The sequence below is a fragment of the Solanum verrucosum genome, unplaced genomic scaffold (assembly GCF_900185275.1).
Source record: "Solanum verrucosum unplaced genomic scaffold, falcon-dt-bn FXZP01000261.1, whole genome shotgun sequence".
Classification (NCBI taxonomy): domain Eukaryota; kingdom Viridiplantae; phylum Streptophyta; class Magnoliopsida; order Solanales; family Solanaceae; genus Solanum; species Solanum verrucosum.
In genome coordinates, this window is record NW_026019969.1 from 16,147,334 (window position 1) to 16,161,017 (window position 13,684).

General features: G+C 32.5%; 1 protein-coding gene across 2 annotated transcripts; it reads left to right on the top strand.

The window, feature by feature from the left end:
• LOC125815158 (uncharacterized) lies at nucleotides 1-6,076 on the top strand. 2 transcript variants are annotated; one of them, XM_049494568.1, is made up of 5 exons: nucleotides 1-106; nucleotides 1,375-1,476; nucleotides 4,139-4,841; nucleotides 4,938-5,021; nucleotides 5,781-6,076. In XM_049494568.1, exons 3-5 carry the CDS (start codon nucleotides 4,139-4,141, stop codon nucleotides 5,855-5,857), a joined length of 864 nt encoding a protein of 287 aa, XP_049350525.1. In that variant the 5' UTR covers nucleotides 1-106; nucleotides 1,375-1,476; the 3' UTR covers nucleotides 5,858-6,076. The 2 variants fall into 2 exon arrangements, with proteins under 2 accessions (XP_049350525.1, XP_049350526.1); XM_049494569.1 differs by lacking the exon at nucleotides 1,375-1,476 and having other exon boundaries at nucleotides 11-106.
• Nucleotides 6,077-13,684: the final 7,608 nt, after the last annotated feature.

Consider the following 13,684-nt stretch of genomic DNA (forward strand, 5'->3'; position numbering starts at 1 on the left):
CTCTCTCTCAATCAAATCAATCTTCTTTCTCCTCATACTGGACCGGTTGTTTGTTACCACAATTCCTCCCTCGTTGAGAAGAATTTGGAAGCATAGACATATTAATGTAAGTTTTCATTGCTTTTCTCATTTAGTCACGCAATTCAATTCTCGAATTGATGTTTTGATACTTATGCATTTGTAGAGCGCATGAGTGCTGTTTTATTTATTCATGGTATAAATCTTCTGCTAAGTTGTATTTTAGATATTCAAAACAATATTCTGCTGGTAGAGGGATTATACCTACTATTGTGGACAAGGGGGATTCCTTGGTTTCATAATTTGGTTTCAGAATCTTAAAAGAAACGTGATTCCTTCAGTTTATTGATATTGTAATTCAAAGATGATTCCATTGTTCAGGAAAGACTACACTAATTCGTCATCCATCCTGACCTAACTCCCACCCCCAGAAAAGAAAAAAGAACACTGGCCAGATTAACCCATTCTAAACTGCCTCATTCGTAATCGCTAAAAGAATACAATGAGAGAAAGAGAGAGAACTACATCTATTAGCTTACAAATGTTAAAACTATAGCTTACAAACTTCCTTAGCTGTATCAGATAACTTGGCTATTTCCTAAATGATTTTTTTGCAAGATAAATCATACTATTGCAATCACAAGTTCCAATTACCTTAGGTGAAATGATATGAAAAAGTAGTTCTTTGCTTATGTTCACTACGGGATAAGAAGTAGAGTACAGTACTACAAAAAACCAGAACCAAAAAGGAAACAAAATAGTGAAGGGAATTTAGCTACATAATTGGAATGCTAGGTTTCTTTCCATTTTAAGAATTATAAAACATGTTATTTTCCAGTTTTAAGGTTTTCATCTTTTCAAACTTTAGCTGAATATGTTTTTGGGATAAATTATCAAAAGAATGTTTAGGGGATCAAATCTTATTTATTTTATCAATAGAATTAACTCACCAAATGCAAAATTGTTTACTTGGATTAATTGTCTTTCTCGTGGATTATACCATAATTTCTTGATCCAGTGGATAATGTAACTTAACTTTTGTGACTATCAATGCAACTCAGTAATTGGCGGTATTTCTTGCTATTGAGATCAGGCAGTAGGGCGTTTAAAAAGATGGAAAAAGGACTTGGCACATTGAGAACTGCATTTACAACATTTTAGATGTATTACTTGCAAAATTACTTCTCTAAACCATGCGGATTAAGTTGACAGATTCAAACCAACTTAGCAGAACTTATATTATTTATATATGTTTTAGCAAAAAAAAATCGTTGGATCCTCTTCCATTTTTGTTTTTGGTTGTTGAAAGCGGCTGAACTAGAATATGTTCTCACGTGAGTTGCTGCTTCTCTTCAGAGCTGCAGATCATTTTCATTATGTATTGGAATGGAACCACTTTGAATGGAACATATTCTTCTCATGTCATGCTCCATCATCTTGATGTTGTGAGCCTATGAGGTGAGAGTAATATTCTCGACTCCGTCCTGGATGGTATACAGTTAGTCCATTTTATTCATATTTCATTATATAGACGTTTGCTTGGACATATATATTCTTGACATGCAAATGTAGGCATATATTGCTGATGTTCTACATTCATCACTCACAGTGTTCCCAAAACACTGAAATTCAAGTTTCTTTGTCATCTATTCAATTGTTTTATGTAAATCATGTTCTAATTTCTTTTTCCCTCCACCACTCCTTGCCGTGAAGTTTAAAGTAAAATCCTTGCTGTGATATTGTGGTGGGTTCTGACTCTGTTGCTACACTAATCCCGAATAGGTCTAGATCACAATAACCTATGACGAATTAACACCATTGAGTATCTTTCTTTAACCTCTCTTTAAAGCTATGTTTCTCGGACTCTTCAAAAATGTCAAGGGGTGCATGTCGGATTCGCCAAAAGTAGTGCATTTTTGGAGAATCTGACACGGGTGCGGCATCGAAAGTAAAGAGTCTGCACAACTTAGCTTAAAATTGTAAAACTAGAATTATCCCCCAAGTTACCGTAATTACTTTCAACAAATGCGGGGATAAATTGGTCTCTCTTCAACACTGCAGCTCTGAATGGTTAGCTTGTTGTCTTCTGTTTTTTAAACTTTTCGACTTTTCCTTAATATATATTCTGGAAAAAATGATTTGATTTATGGCAAGTAAATGGCGAGTAAATGATTTCAGGCCGGGGCTTCTTTATTAAAACCAATGCTGTTAAAAGTGAAAAGCACAAAGAAGCAACACGGTGCATAGGCATGAAGTGAAAAGCAAGAAGTGAAGAACACAATTTTCAGAAAATTACAAAATTCCAAACACATTGGTTTGGAGTGGTTGTTGTTATAGTATAAGAAGGTGTTCGACATCAATGTATTGCAAGGATAAATATTTTGGTGATTGTTGCAAGGATCATTTTGTTACAATCTTTGAAGTATGAATGATCTATATATCTCTCCATTTTGTTGTCCATGATGGAAAGCTGAAAAGGGTTCTTTGACATGAAGAACTTGTCCCAAATAAAAAAAATTAGACCAGAAGAAAAATTCTTTGATAAGACTAGTGTACCTGTTTGTATGAATGTTGAGAAGGTTATGAAAGAGAAAGGAAGAGGAAGAGTATGCTTCTGGAGGCAACAATCCTCCTAAGAGACTATCTTACAGAACCGATGATTCTGAAGTTGCCGAGCACGTCACAGTCTGTGAGGTTTTTAAGAATGGGAAAGTGTCAGTTAGGAACTTTGAATGGAAGATAATGATGGATTCGAGAGTATTATTTCTGTTTGCATGTGCAGATATGTTGAGAAGGTTAAGAGAAAGGAAGAGGGTGAGTATGCTTCTGGAGGCCACAATTCTCCTAAGAGACTATCCTCCAGAACCTATGATTCTGAAGTTGCCGATCACATCGTAGTTTGTTAGATTTCTAAGAATTGGAAAGTGCCAGTTAGGAACTTCAGAGGGAAGAGTATGATGGACATTTGAGAGTGTTATTTTGAGATGGAGCAAATGCGAGTAATAAAGGCATCTCATTGAGTATGCATTTGTGGAATGTTCTCAGAGATCATGCAGATGAAATTGATAAGGTTGTTTCTGAGAACAATTTAATGGTGGAGCTGTAGCATATGCTGGGTTGGTGGAATAATGTTTTTATGTGTAAAGATAAGTTGAATTGGAACTAGTAGATGCTTTTCCATGGGAATGTTCTAGATTAGGAATAAAGCAAACTCTGCTTAAGTTGGTAACTAAATGGCTTAATGGAATAAACACTTTCTGAATGGATTTCTGCATTCATTCCTGTTGCTTATCCTTTAAACAGAAAGAGAGGGGAAGGAGGAGGAATACATATTTTTTGTTACACCTCGAAATTTGTCTAGTTTGAGCCTTTATATCTTGGCTTTAAGAAAAAAATTATAACTTTGTTTGTACTAAAATGTTTGTGGAGTACTTGACTAGATCATAATAGTTATTTGGTTAAATAGTAGCTTTTATCATGATCTGGTTTTTGCTTGTTGCTAGACGTATAAGATTCAACTATCTTTTATGATGAATTTTTAGTTTAAAATGTCACACCATCTAACATTTGACCCTCAAGTTTAGGATCATAGGATGTTAGGAGCATGCATTTACCTATAAACTATCTGATGGAGAATCAAGATCCATAACTTTTCACAAAATTAACTGCAGCTTATGGACACATTGGTAGTTATATATTCCCTTCATTTCACTTCATATGATAGTATTTTACTTGGCACAGAGTTTATTGTTTATGAAAGAAAGGACTTCTGCACAGTAACTAAATATATATTATTAATGTACCAAATGTACCCATAAGGTATTCTGGTTTGCAACATGACATGTCGATTCTATAAGGAAAAGCGAGAAAACTGAAATTAAAGATTTTCCTTGTATAAGGTGTCACTCTTTTTTGGGACAGACTAAAGAGAAAAGAGTGTAGTATAAAATGGAATAGAGGGTATCGGACTTGTGAATTTCTCTTTCTGATTTAACTCTTTTGAACCTTCTCTTCTTAAAAATCAAACTACTAACTTTTGTACTTAAGTAACACAAGATTTGTTCATAATTACTTGAAAAGGCAAGATCTATGTAATCATCTAACATACACCTTCTCTTAGATGGGTCAACAAACTGTAGATTCAAAATCAAGTGACCAGACTAATGCTAAATCTGGTTTACCCAAGCATGATAAACAGCTGTTGGTGCCAGTAGCCATAGTGGGACCTGCACTACAAGATTCACAGAGTGAAAGTATAGTTGCTGCCTCCAAATCTGCTGAAAGCCCACTATTTCCTGAAGCGCATACTATGGCGAATAAAGTTTCTAATATAACTGGCTCCAAAAGACCTACCCCGGAATGCCTAGTGAACCCACTCAACCGATGCTCGACAAACAATTCTGGTAGTGGGCATCTTGTCTATGTTCGTAGAAGACCTGAAGGAGAGTTAAGCAAAACAGCTGCTAATAACAACCAAAGCGGTGTTACTGATTATCCACAACTAAAAAAGCATAGTCAACGTGATGAGAAAACTCAGACTGAAGTCCAGATGAAGGAAGGATATTACATTCCAGAAGTTTCATCAATCTCATGGACTCCTTCAAGGTGCTCCTTGTCCACAAAACCTTCAGTTCCTCCCTCTACAGGAGAGTCCAACAACAATTTAGCTTCAGTTAATGTTAGCAACCATCAAGTCACGTCTACTAGACTATTGTTGGATAATCCCAAGAAGGTTAATTTTAAGCATTGGGAAGAGCGGTATTTCCAATTGCAGAACTTGCTGCACAGACTGGAGCAATCAAAGCAAGAGGATTATGTACAGAGTATGTAGTCTAATTTCTTGATGCCTGCTCACTTAATTGTCTGTCTGTTGTAACTCATCTTCTTACTCATTTTATCAATATAATGTCATTGAGCAGTGCTTCGTTCTCTCTCCTCTGTTGACCTAAGCAATCATGCTGTTGAACTGGAGAAGAGGTCCATACGGCTTGCCTTGGAGGAAGGTACTTTATGATATTTGCTTTTATTGTTGCTTTATTATGGTCCTAGAGATGTGATTTGAATGAAAAAGTAAGTAAACCTGCTGCCTTTATTGTTGTACTCTCAGATTTGCCTTGACACATCTTTTTCCGTTTCAATGATGTGTTGGATTTATTTATTTATTTGGCTGATGATGCAAGATGCATTTTGCTTCAAGAATTAATTTCTGATCTTTTTGGATATTTACTTGGTTAGAAACGACAATGGTGTTTGATATCTCCTAAAGTCTTGTGTGTGCGCGGCTTGGTTCTAATGAAAGGGTTGACCCTAAAGATAGTTATGAGTTGGGTTTATTTTCTGTATTGAGGTTTTTTCGGTAAGCCATTCTCACAATCCCTGGGAATGACCTCTGACTAAGTTTTGGTAAGTTTGAATCCTCAAAAGAGTATGAATTGTACATTGTATGGATTAACATTTTGTTATTTCCTCTCTGATAGAATGGTTCTTCGTTGGGGCATCAGAAAGAGAATTGCTGCTATATTTGATACTGAACCTATTATTAATTGTTGAAAATGATTGGGCTTTTGACTCTGCCTATTTCCTTTCTGCCCTCTTTGTTCCAGTGAAATGGTGAAAAGCTTGTGCCATTTTCTCAGTTCTCTGCTTCATTTAACATTACCTATTTTATAGATTTTTAGCACAATTAGTTCAAAGGACCTTTTCTGGTGCTGGTATTGTTTCTAAATTTCACTTTTTTTTGGTTTTCTCCCGAAATTTCTCAGCGAAAGAGGCGCAGCGAGTAAGAGTCTTGGATATTTTGGGGAAATATCCGAAGAACCCCAGAGCTTCTCTAGCTTGATGTCCTGAACAGCCTCAGAAAGAAGGAAATGTAATTGTATTCTTAAACAGACTTTGTACATGTTGTAGCCTGATATTCACATTGTAGTTAGAGTATCTGTCTGGTCTTAGCTAGTTAATGTGTTGTAGCTATCGTTTGTTAACTCTTAACTTATAGCGCGTTTTATTGAGGAAATGGAAATGGCTTTCCTCAGGTCCATCAGCAACAGTTGAGATTGAATGTTTGTGCCCATAAATCATTTAATCCTCTTCTGTTTCTATCTATACTCAGTCGTAGAACTTATCAAAAAGAATCTGTTACTGAGTTGTGGAACCAGATTTTGGCAGAAATTTTTGCGGGATGACAATTTGTATTCATGCAGATATTGTGAATTAGAGGTGATGTGGTCAACCCAAACCAGTTTTGGATTGAGACGTAGTTGATTTGTTTTAGTTATTGTAAATTGGTATTGATGGAATAACGAGTTATGATTATACCCCTGTCCCATATAGGGTAAAAAGAGAGATTGTTTCCCTGTCCTAGTAGTTGATGTTGGGTTGTGGTCTTGTTTTCCCCCTTTATCATCAGTGAGAGTATATTGTATAGTTCATATTTAATCTTTTTGGGCCGTGTTATTTACAGATATTTGTTAGCTTAGACAGTTGTGATGCTAAAATGTGTATAGTGATGAGAATTGGAGGTAGAAGAAGAGAGAGTGTTATTGGACATTTGTTATTAAAAAAATGGAAGGTCAGCTTATTACATCAATGATGCTTGCTTGTCCCACGATAGTACGGGGCAACTCCGACAGTTTTAGGAGTAATTTGTCAATAAAATCACAAGCACAAAAAAGTCTTTGATATGGACTTGGAATATGGTATAGATGCATAAAAAGAGAATATGCAATATTCACATTCTTTTCTTTTCTCTTATATGTGGGGGAGTGAGATGCAATGAATCTTTCACATCTACCACCTTATCTCCAACTTGTAAATAATACAAAATTAATTATTAGCAAAATATGTGTCATCTTCTCACCCCATCGTCACTTGTACATGGTATGTGTTGTCCACATACCTATCTAGATATATAAAAAAAATTAGAGTTGATTATGTCGTAATAATGGAAATTAAAGAAAGAAGAATCTTGTTTGAATCTTGGGTTTGATCCAATAATCGTGTTGGCCTGGAATCTTCTCTCTTATCTCTTACAGCCTGAAGCCAGAGAATATGATACTATATTATTTCTATCAACATACACATAATTAATTATTTTCTGCTTCAATAATACAACATATAATAATACTCCTACTTAGACAACAGAATACGACTTTTTCTTTTGCTATCTACTAGAAAAAATAAAATAAAAACTTTTTGACTTTTATTATTTTATAGTAGTAGATGTTTCTTGCCTTGCTTGCGTATGTTTCAAATTTTGAATATACCATTAGCTAATTTTATTTGAGTTTACCATTACTTGCATTAGTAGTAACACGTCATGAACACATCCACTACAAGTTTCTGTTACTCATGGAATCGAACCTCCTAGTCCTACCTCAGCTGACACATAATTTTATGAGATATTTGTGTGTTATATCCAATCAAATGTCAAAACTTAATTCACTTTTGAATGTTTTATCATATATTTCTCATAGTTGATGATCGAGAGTGGTGTATGGATCTATGGATTAAGATAAATGGTATATAGGGTATAGAACATGTGCTTATAAAACAATATTGGAGGTGGATATATACATAGATAATTAATCACACAGTCGGCTGCCGTGCTCAACAGATAATTATATATAGTGGTAATATACTAAGTAATTGTCAACCCACAACATAAAGAAAAAGTGAAAAAAGAAAATGAAATTAATGAAGATGGTCACTTTCAAGGCCGCCCATTAACAAAAATTGGTACAACTGTTCCATTTGACAAAGGATGAGCTAGATATATAGATAGGGCTCATTCAAGATATATATATATAGATTAATTATTAGCTACAAGATATTAAGTGGAATTAATAATTAATCATTTTATAAGTACGTGTCTACAATACGATTTGTTATTCCCTTAACTCATGTTTGACCTGACACACTCCTTAAAAAATGATATTTTATTGCAATTCTAAATTTACATAGTTATTTAATATAAAAAAATAAAATAGTATGAAGAGAAAATAATAACTCTCTCTTAATTAATTTGCAAAAATGAAATGGGAGGGAGTATATACTAGGTAGGCACCAAACCAATTCACGTCTCTGGCTATTCTTAGATTACGTCTTCTCATTAAGATATATATGTTGTCAAAATATGTCTCCTTATTTTATTTTGGATATCTTCGTAATATTTACCATGGAATTGATTAACTTTTCTCCTGTTCTTGTGTTGTCGCAATTGCTCATCAATCTCTATAATTGAAATACTCCAACATGCATAACTTAATTTTGCTCCTTTATTCAGTAACAGTAGTTTGCATCAAAATAAGCTTCAATCCCAAATTTAAGTTATGATCGGCTATTTCAAGTCTAGGGTGTATTAGGCACATAGTAAATTATCTTTCAATCTTCTCTAGTATTTATATTCTTTTAGGAAAATAAGTTTCTTAAAAATGACTTCTTTAGTTGAACTATAAGTAATTAGTAACACTTCAATTTCATTGTCTTCCTCTCACTTACCCACCGACGCTTCCAACCCCCAATCCACCCCAAGTCCCCATCCTACCCAACATTGTTTTGTTAAAATACATATAAATATTGTTAAGATAATATATTTTACTTATTTATCAAATATTAAAAAATAAAATAAAAAATCCATTAATATTTTTCATCAGAACATTTTCGTTCCTACTAAACACATCCATAATGTAGCATATCTATCACTCTCTTAAAAAAAATATATTAAATGTATCACACTTGGAAATTAAAGGCTTTGCCTTATTACAACTTGCCAGTAAATTAACAAGATAAACGATAAAGTAATGCTGGCGTAAGCGGCATAGAGATTCTAAGTAGCAAGTAATTTTATACAAATTTATACGAAAAAGGTGAAAGAGGCATATATGAGAGAGGGGGATACCATCCGTACGCAACTTAATATTTTAAAGTTTATAAGAGAAAATACATTATTACCTCATTAAACTTGTACCCTTTTTTTTATGTAGATACTTAAAGTTTACGGGGTCCTATTACCCCGTCCAACCATTTCCAACAATTTTAAATACACTACATGTACAATATTTGCAATCTCATGACCAGTGCGTGTGTTTCACCTCAAATAAAATAATATTCTTTTTATTTTTCTTACTTGTTTAATAGTGGGTCGGGTAAAACCATGACCCACTCACATTTTAACCCTTAAACCTTTTTACAAAATTCATTGTTCATCTTTCCCAATTTCTTTTCCCAGTTCTTTCGATTTACTTCACTTCAAAAGATTATTATTTTTGTCTGAATTTCTTTGTAAATATATATTTATGTAAGTTTTGTGTGTTATTTTTCAGTATTTTTGGTGTTTGATTTCAAAAAAAAAATTCTTCAAAAATTAGTTTAATCCTTTTTAGCTTTGTGGGTATTCTGAAATCAAGACTAGCTTTGAGTTCTATAAGTAAATTTCACATTTTTTAAAAATTTGTTCGAGTAGATTCTTTGATACTTTTGATCTAGGGAAACTATATGAACGAAAATGGGTTCAAATTTCTTTGCTGAAAGGTAAATTAGGTGTTAAATTGATCAAGTATAATGTCGTTGTTAAGTAGATTTTTCTAATAAAAGGCCTTAAGATGGATTGCTAGAACTTGATGATAAAGTATACAATATAAAAAATCGCTTCGCATAGTAAAGAACCAACTTTTGTTGTTGAGAAAAGCTCTCAACAGCCATTAATGGTGGTTTGGGGAAGAAGAAACATGGGCCTCTTTTCACTTTGGTTTAACAATGCAATGGGCCTCTTTTCACTTTGGTTTAACAATGCTATGTGTCAGTTTTCCATTGGTTTGGGGCCGTAATTTTACTATTTCACACACTTTTCTAGTGTGAAATTACAATTGCCGTGAAAATGGATCAAAATGGCATATTTATTGTCGATTTAAATGGTTTCGTGGGGTACGTAATAGGACCTCCACAAACTTAAGGTGTCTTCTTCAAAAAAGGATCTAAGTTTGATGGGGTAATTATGTATTTTCTTTTTTTTATAACTATATATCTTATATATTATATATAGTAAATTTTTAAGCAAATGAATTTACAAATGTTTTAGTGCGGAGGTATATGAGTTTCGCTATATCTGGTTTCAATAAAGGTGGAGGTAGATCGAAGAAGTATTGGAGAGGAGTGATTAGACATGACATGACATAAGTTTAGCTTATCAAGGACATGACCTTAGATAGGAGGTTGTGAATGACATAAATTAGGATAGAAGATTAATAGGTAGCAATGTGTTGTCTTGTTGTCGGTCCATATTAATAGTCGCAGTATTACTTATGTAGTTCTTTATCCTCTATATGTTGCTCTTTGTACCTCGTATTGTTTTGTTGTAGTTTTGTTTGTTACTATATGTTGTTTCTTGTACTTCTATTACTTTTATTTTGGAACTACTTTGAACTATATTTCCTTGAGTCAAAGGTTTATCGAAAATAGTATCTCTACTTCTAAGGTAAAAATAAGATCTACATACAATCTACCTTCCTCACGCCCCACGCTATGAAACTACACTAAATGTGTTGTTGTTCATGAATTCGCTATTAAATATAGGGAAAAAGGTCTGATATACCCCTTAGCTTTATCATTTAGAGCTGATATACCCCTCATTATGAAAGTGACTCATATATGCCCCTATTGCTATACAAATGGCTCACATATACCCTTTTCCTCTAACGGAAGTGAAAAAAATAATTTTAATTTAATATTTTAATTATTATTATTTTATAAAAAATATAATCCCATATGGGTATATTTAATCCTCCTCACACATAATTTTTTTTGACTTTTTTTGTTTCAACGACTAATTTAAAGTTATTATTTTGATGGTCAAATTTATTTATGTTTCACCAATTTTCTTGTAAACTTTATTATAGATGACCCTTTTTTTTTTCAATAAAAAAAACTAGATAACAATATAGTCGAAAAAAATAGTTTTAGATTATAATATAGCCACAAAAAAAATTAGTTTTAAAATTTTCTCTTTACACTAACGAACGAAAGAAAAAAATAAAATAAGAATAAGAAACTCAAAAAATGATAATCAAAGACGTCAAAAAATAATTTATGTATAAAAAAGATTAAAATATACCTTGAAATTCGCTAGAAGGATCATATATACCCCTACATGATTTTTTAAAAATTTAAAAGTCAAAAACATAAATTTAAAACTATTTTGTTCACTTCCATTAAATTAAGGGTATATGTGAGCTCATTTTGTAACGGTAGGGGTATATGTGAGCCGTTTGTATAACGGTAAGGGTATATATGAGCCACTTTCATAACGAGAGGCATATCAGCTCCAAATGACAAAGTTGAGGGGTATATTAGACCCTTTTCCCTTAAATATATATAAATATTATTAAATCAATTTATTAGCATATATAGAAAATCTAAACAAAAGCTATTAAATTTGTATGAACTCATAAATTTGGAGTTTGATAGTAATATTCTAAAGAAGAGTGTGGAGAAGCTAATATTAGATCCACCAACTAGCATCAAACTCTTTTAATCATAACCAATATAGTAATCATCGTGAAACAATAAACTTAAGAGTTGGTGTGGAATGCACGCAAGTTAAAAAAAGATTAGTTAATAGATAATGAGACCTAAAAATATGACATAAGCAAATGAAAAGAGGGAATGAAAGAGACGTATAATGATAATAAACATATTAATTTGGAACAACAACCATGTGCTGTTGTCATTACTCATATGTGGATTAATGTGCTTTAACATCCTTTTCGATGACACATCAACCTTATTTTATGCATCTATTATCTTATTTTAATTCAATCTTTTGCTACTTTCAATGTTGTCTATATTATATAATATGTCCTTGCGCCACCATTATTAGTGTAACTTTCGCATATGTAATAAGTGTGTGTATGTAGTACGAATAATAAATGGTTAAGCATGTGAATTTTCATAGAAATAAAAAAATTAGCTTAACAAAAAGAGATCATCCATTATATTATACTAGTGAAATGACCAGCGCTTCGAGCGGGAATTTAAAATCATGAAATTTATTAAATAATATTTAAAATCTATCCGTCAGTAAAACTAAAACATTATATTATCTTACATACAAGATTACATAATAACAAACATTAATAATGTAAATGAAAATGAAAATTATAACATCTTATCATTTATCCTTAATAACATAAGCATAAATTAATGAATGTAAAATACATACCAGGATTTGTAACATAAACAATGGTGTCAGTGAGCCACTCAACAGGAGCAAAGTACACGAATATTTAATTGTGTAGAAGAAAAGAAGAAGAAGAAGAAAAGGAGGAGGTTCACAATTTTTATTATTTTAAAATGAGAGGAAATCCCTCTATTTATAGACAACAAAGAGTAGTGTGAACAAATATTTATTGTGTCTTATCGGAAATGTTACAATTATTGGAAAAGTTGCAACCCTTGGGAGAGGTCACAACCTTTCATAAAAGTCGCAACTTTTCATAAAAGTCGCAACTCTTCATTAAAGTCGCAACTTTTCATAGAAGTCACAATTTTTCATAAAAATCACAATTTTTCATGATAGGGAAAGGCTAATTTTGAAAATAAATAAATAAAAACGAAATCATGATTTGTGATGGCGCTACATAGGCAGGCCTAGAGTTCTCTTTTATATATTTTTATATATATGATATGAAATTCTTAGCGGGACCCTTTAATTTGACTGTGTCTTCATTTCCAAATAATTTTCTGTAAGAAAACGCAAAATCAGGAAGCTCATGAAATTCTCAACATGGATCTATTATCAGACACGGTATTTATTAGGAAAATGATATATACGAGGTTAAAAACATGCGTCTTGATTCAATTCATAGATTAATTATTATATCAACTGATCTAAGTAAAACAGAAGAAGAAAAAAGTGAAGCAAATCAGAGGAAGCAATGGAGCTTTAGTGCTAGATCTTAGCACAGCATTTGAGTGTAGCTGGTCTCAAATCCGAAGATATATTAGAATGGAAATGCTTGAGAGCTAAGATTTAGTAGGCGTTTGGCCATGCGATACCATATCACGATATGGTATCGTGAGATGGAATCAACGTTTGGACATGCGATTTTACGCTGATTCCATCTCATGATTCCATATCATGAGAGGTGATACCATATTCTCCAAAAACCATTACATGGAATTATATGGTGATTTCATATCATGATTTGAGATATTTTAATACAATAATTGATCCATGAGTTTATATTTTGTTAAAACAGCCCCACATTTATATCTACTAACCATTTGTTTCATATGTAAATAAAATTTATAATCACATCATTACTTTTTAAAATTTATTATTCTCACCAACATATAGTCACTTTAACTCACACCTCACGATTGTGAAACTTTTCAACATTCACTTGAAACAATTAACCGGCATGTTAAAATAGTTGCCGAGGCAATTAGCAAGATGACACCAACATTTAGACAACCAAAAAATATGTCTGGTGTACATTCCAAAATTTGACATAATACTCGATTTTGGCCTTGGTTTAAGGTAAAATTTCAATCACATTAATAAATTCATTTTATGGCCTTAATAAGTGAACATTTATATTTTATGTGTAAGTTATTAATATTTAGTTAGATATTTCCTATCAACTTTGTTTAAAGAGATAATATTTATTTT

What these genes read in the sequence shown, in the direction of transcription:
- LOC125815158 (XM_049494568.1), top strand. Translation starts at nt 4,139, where the DNA reads ATGGGTCAACAAACTGTAGATTCAAAATCAAGTGACCAGACTAATGCT. An exon ending in GCAAGAGGATTATGTACAGA is followed by an intron (nt 4,842 to 4,937) that starts GTATGTAGTCTA and finishes GTCATTGAGCAG; the next exon opens with TGCTTCGTTCTCTCTCCTCT. An exon ending in ACGGCTTGCCTTGGAGGAAG is followed by an intron (nt 5,022 to 5,780) that starts GTACTTTATGAT and finishes GAAATTTCTCAG; the next exon opens with CGAAAGAGGCGCAGCGAGTA.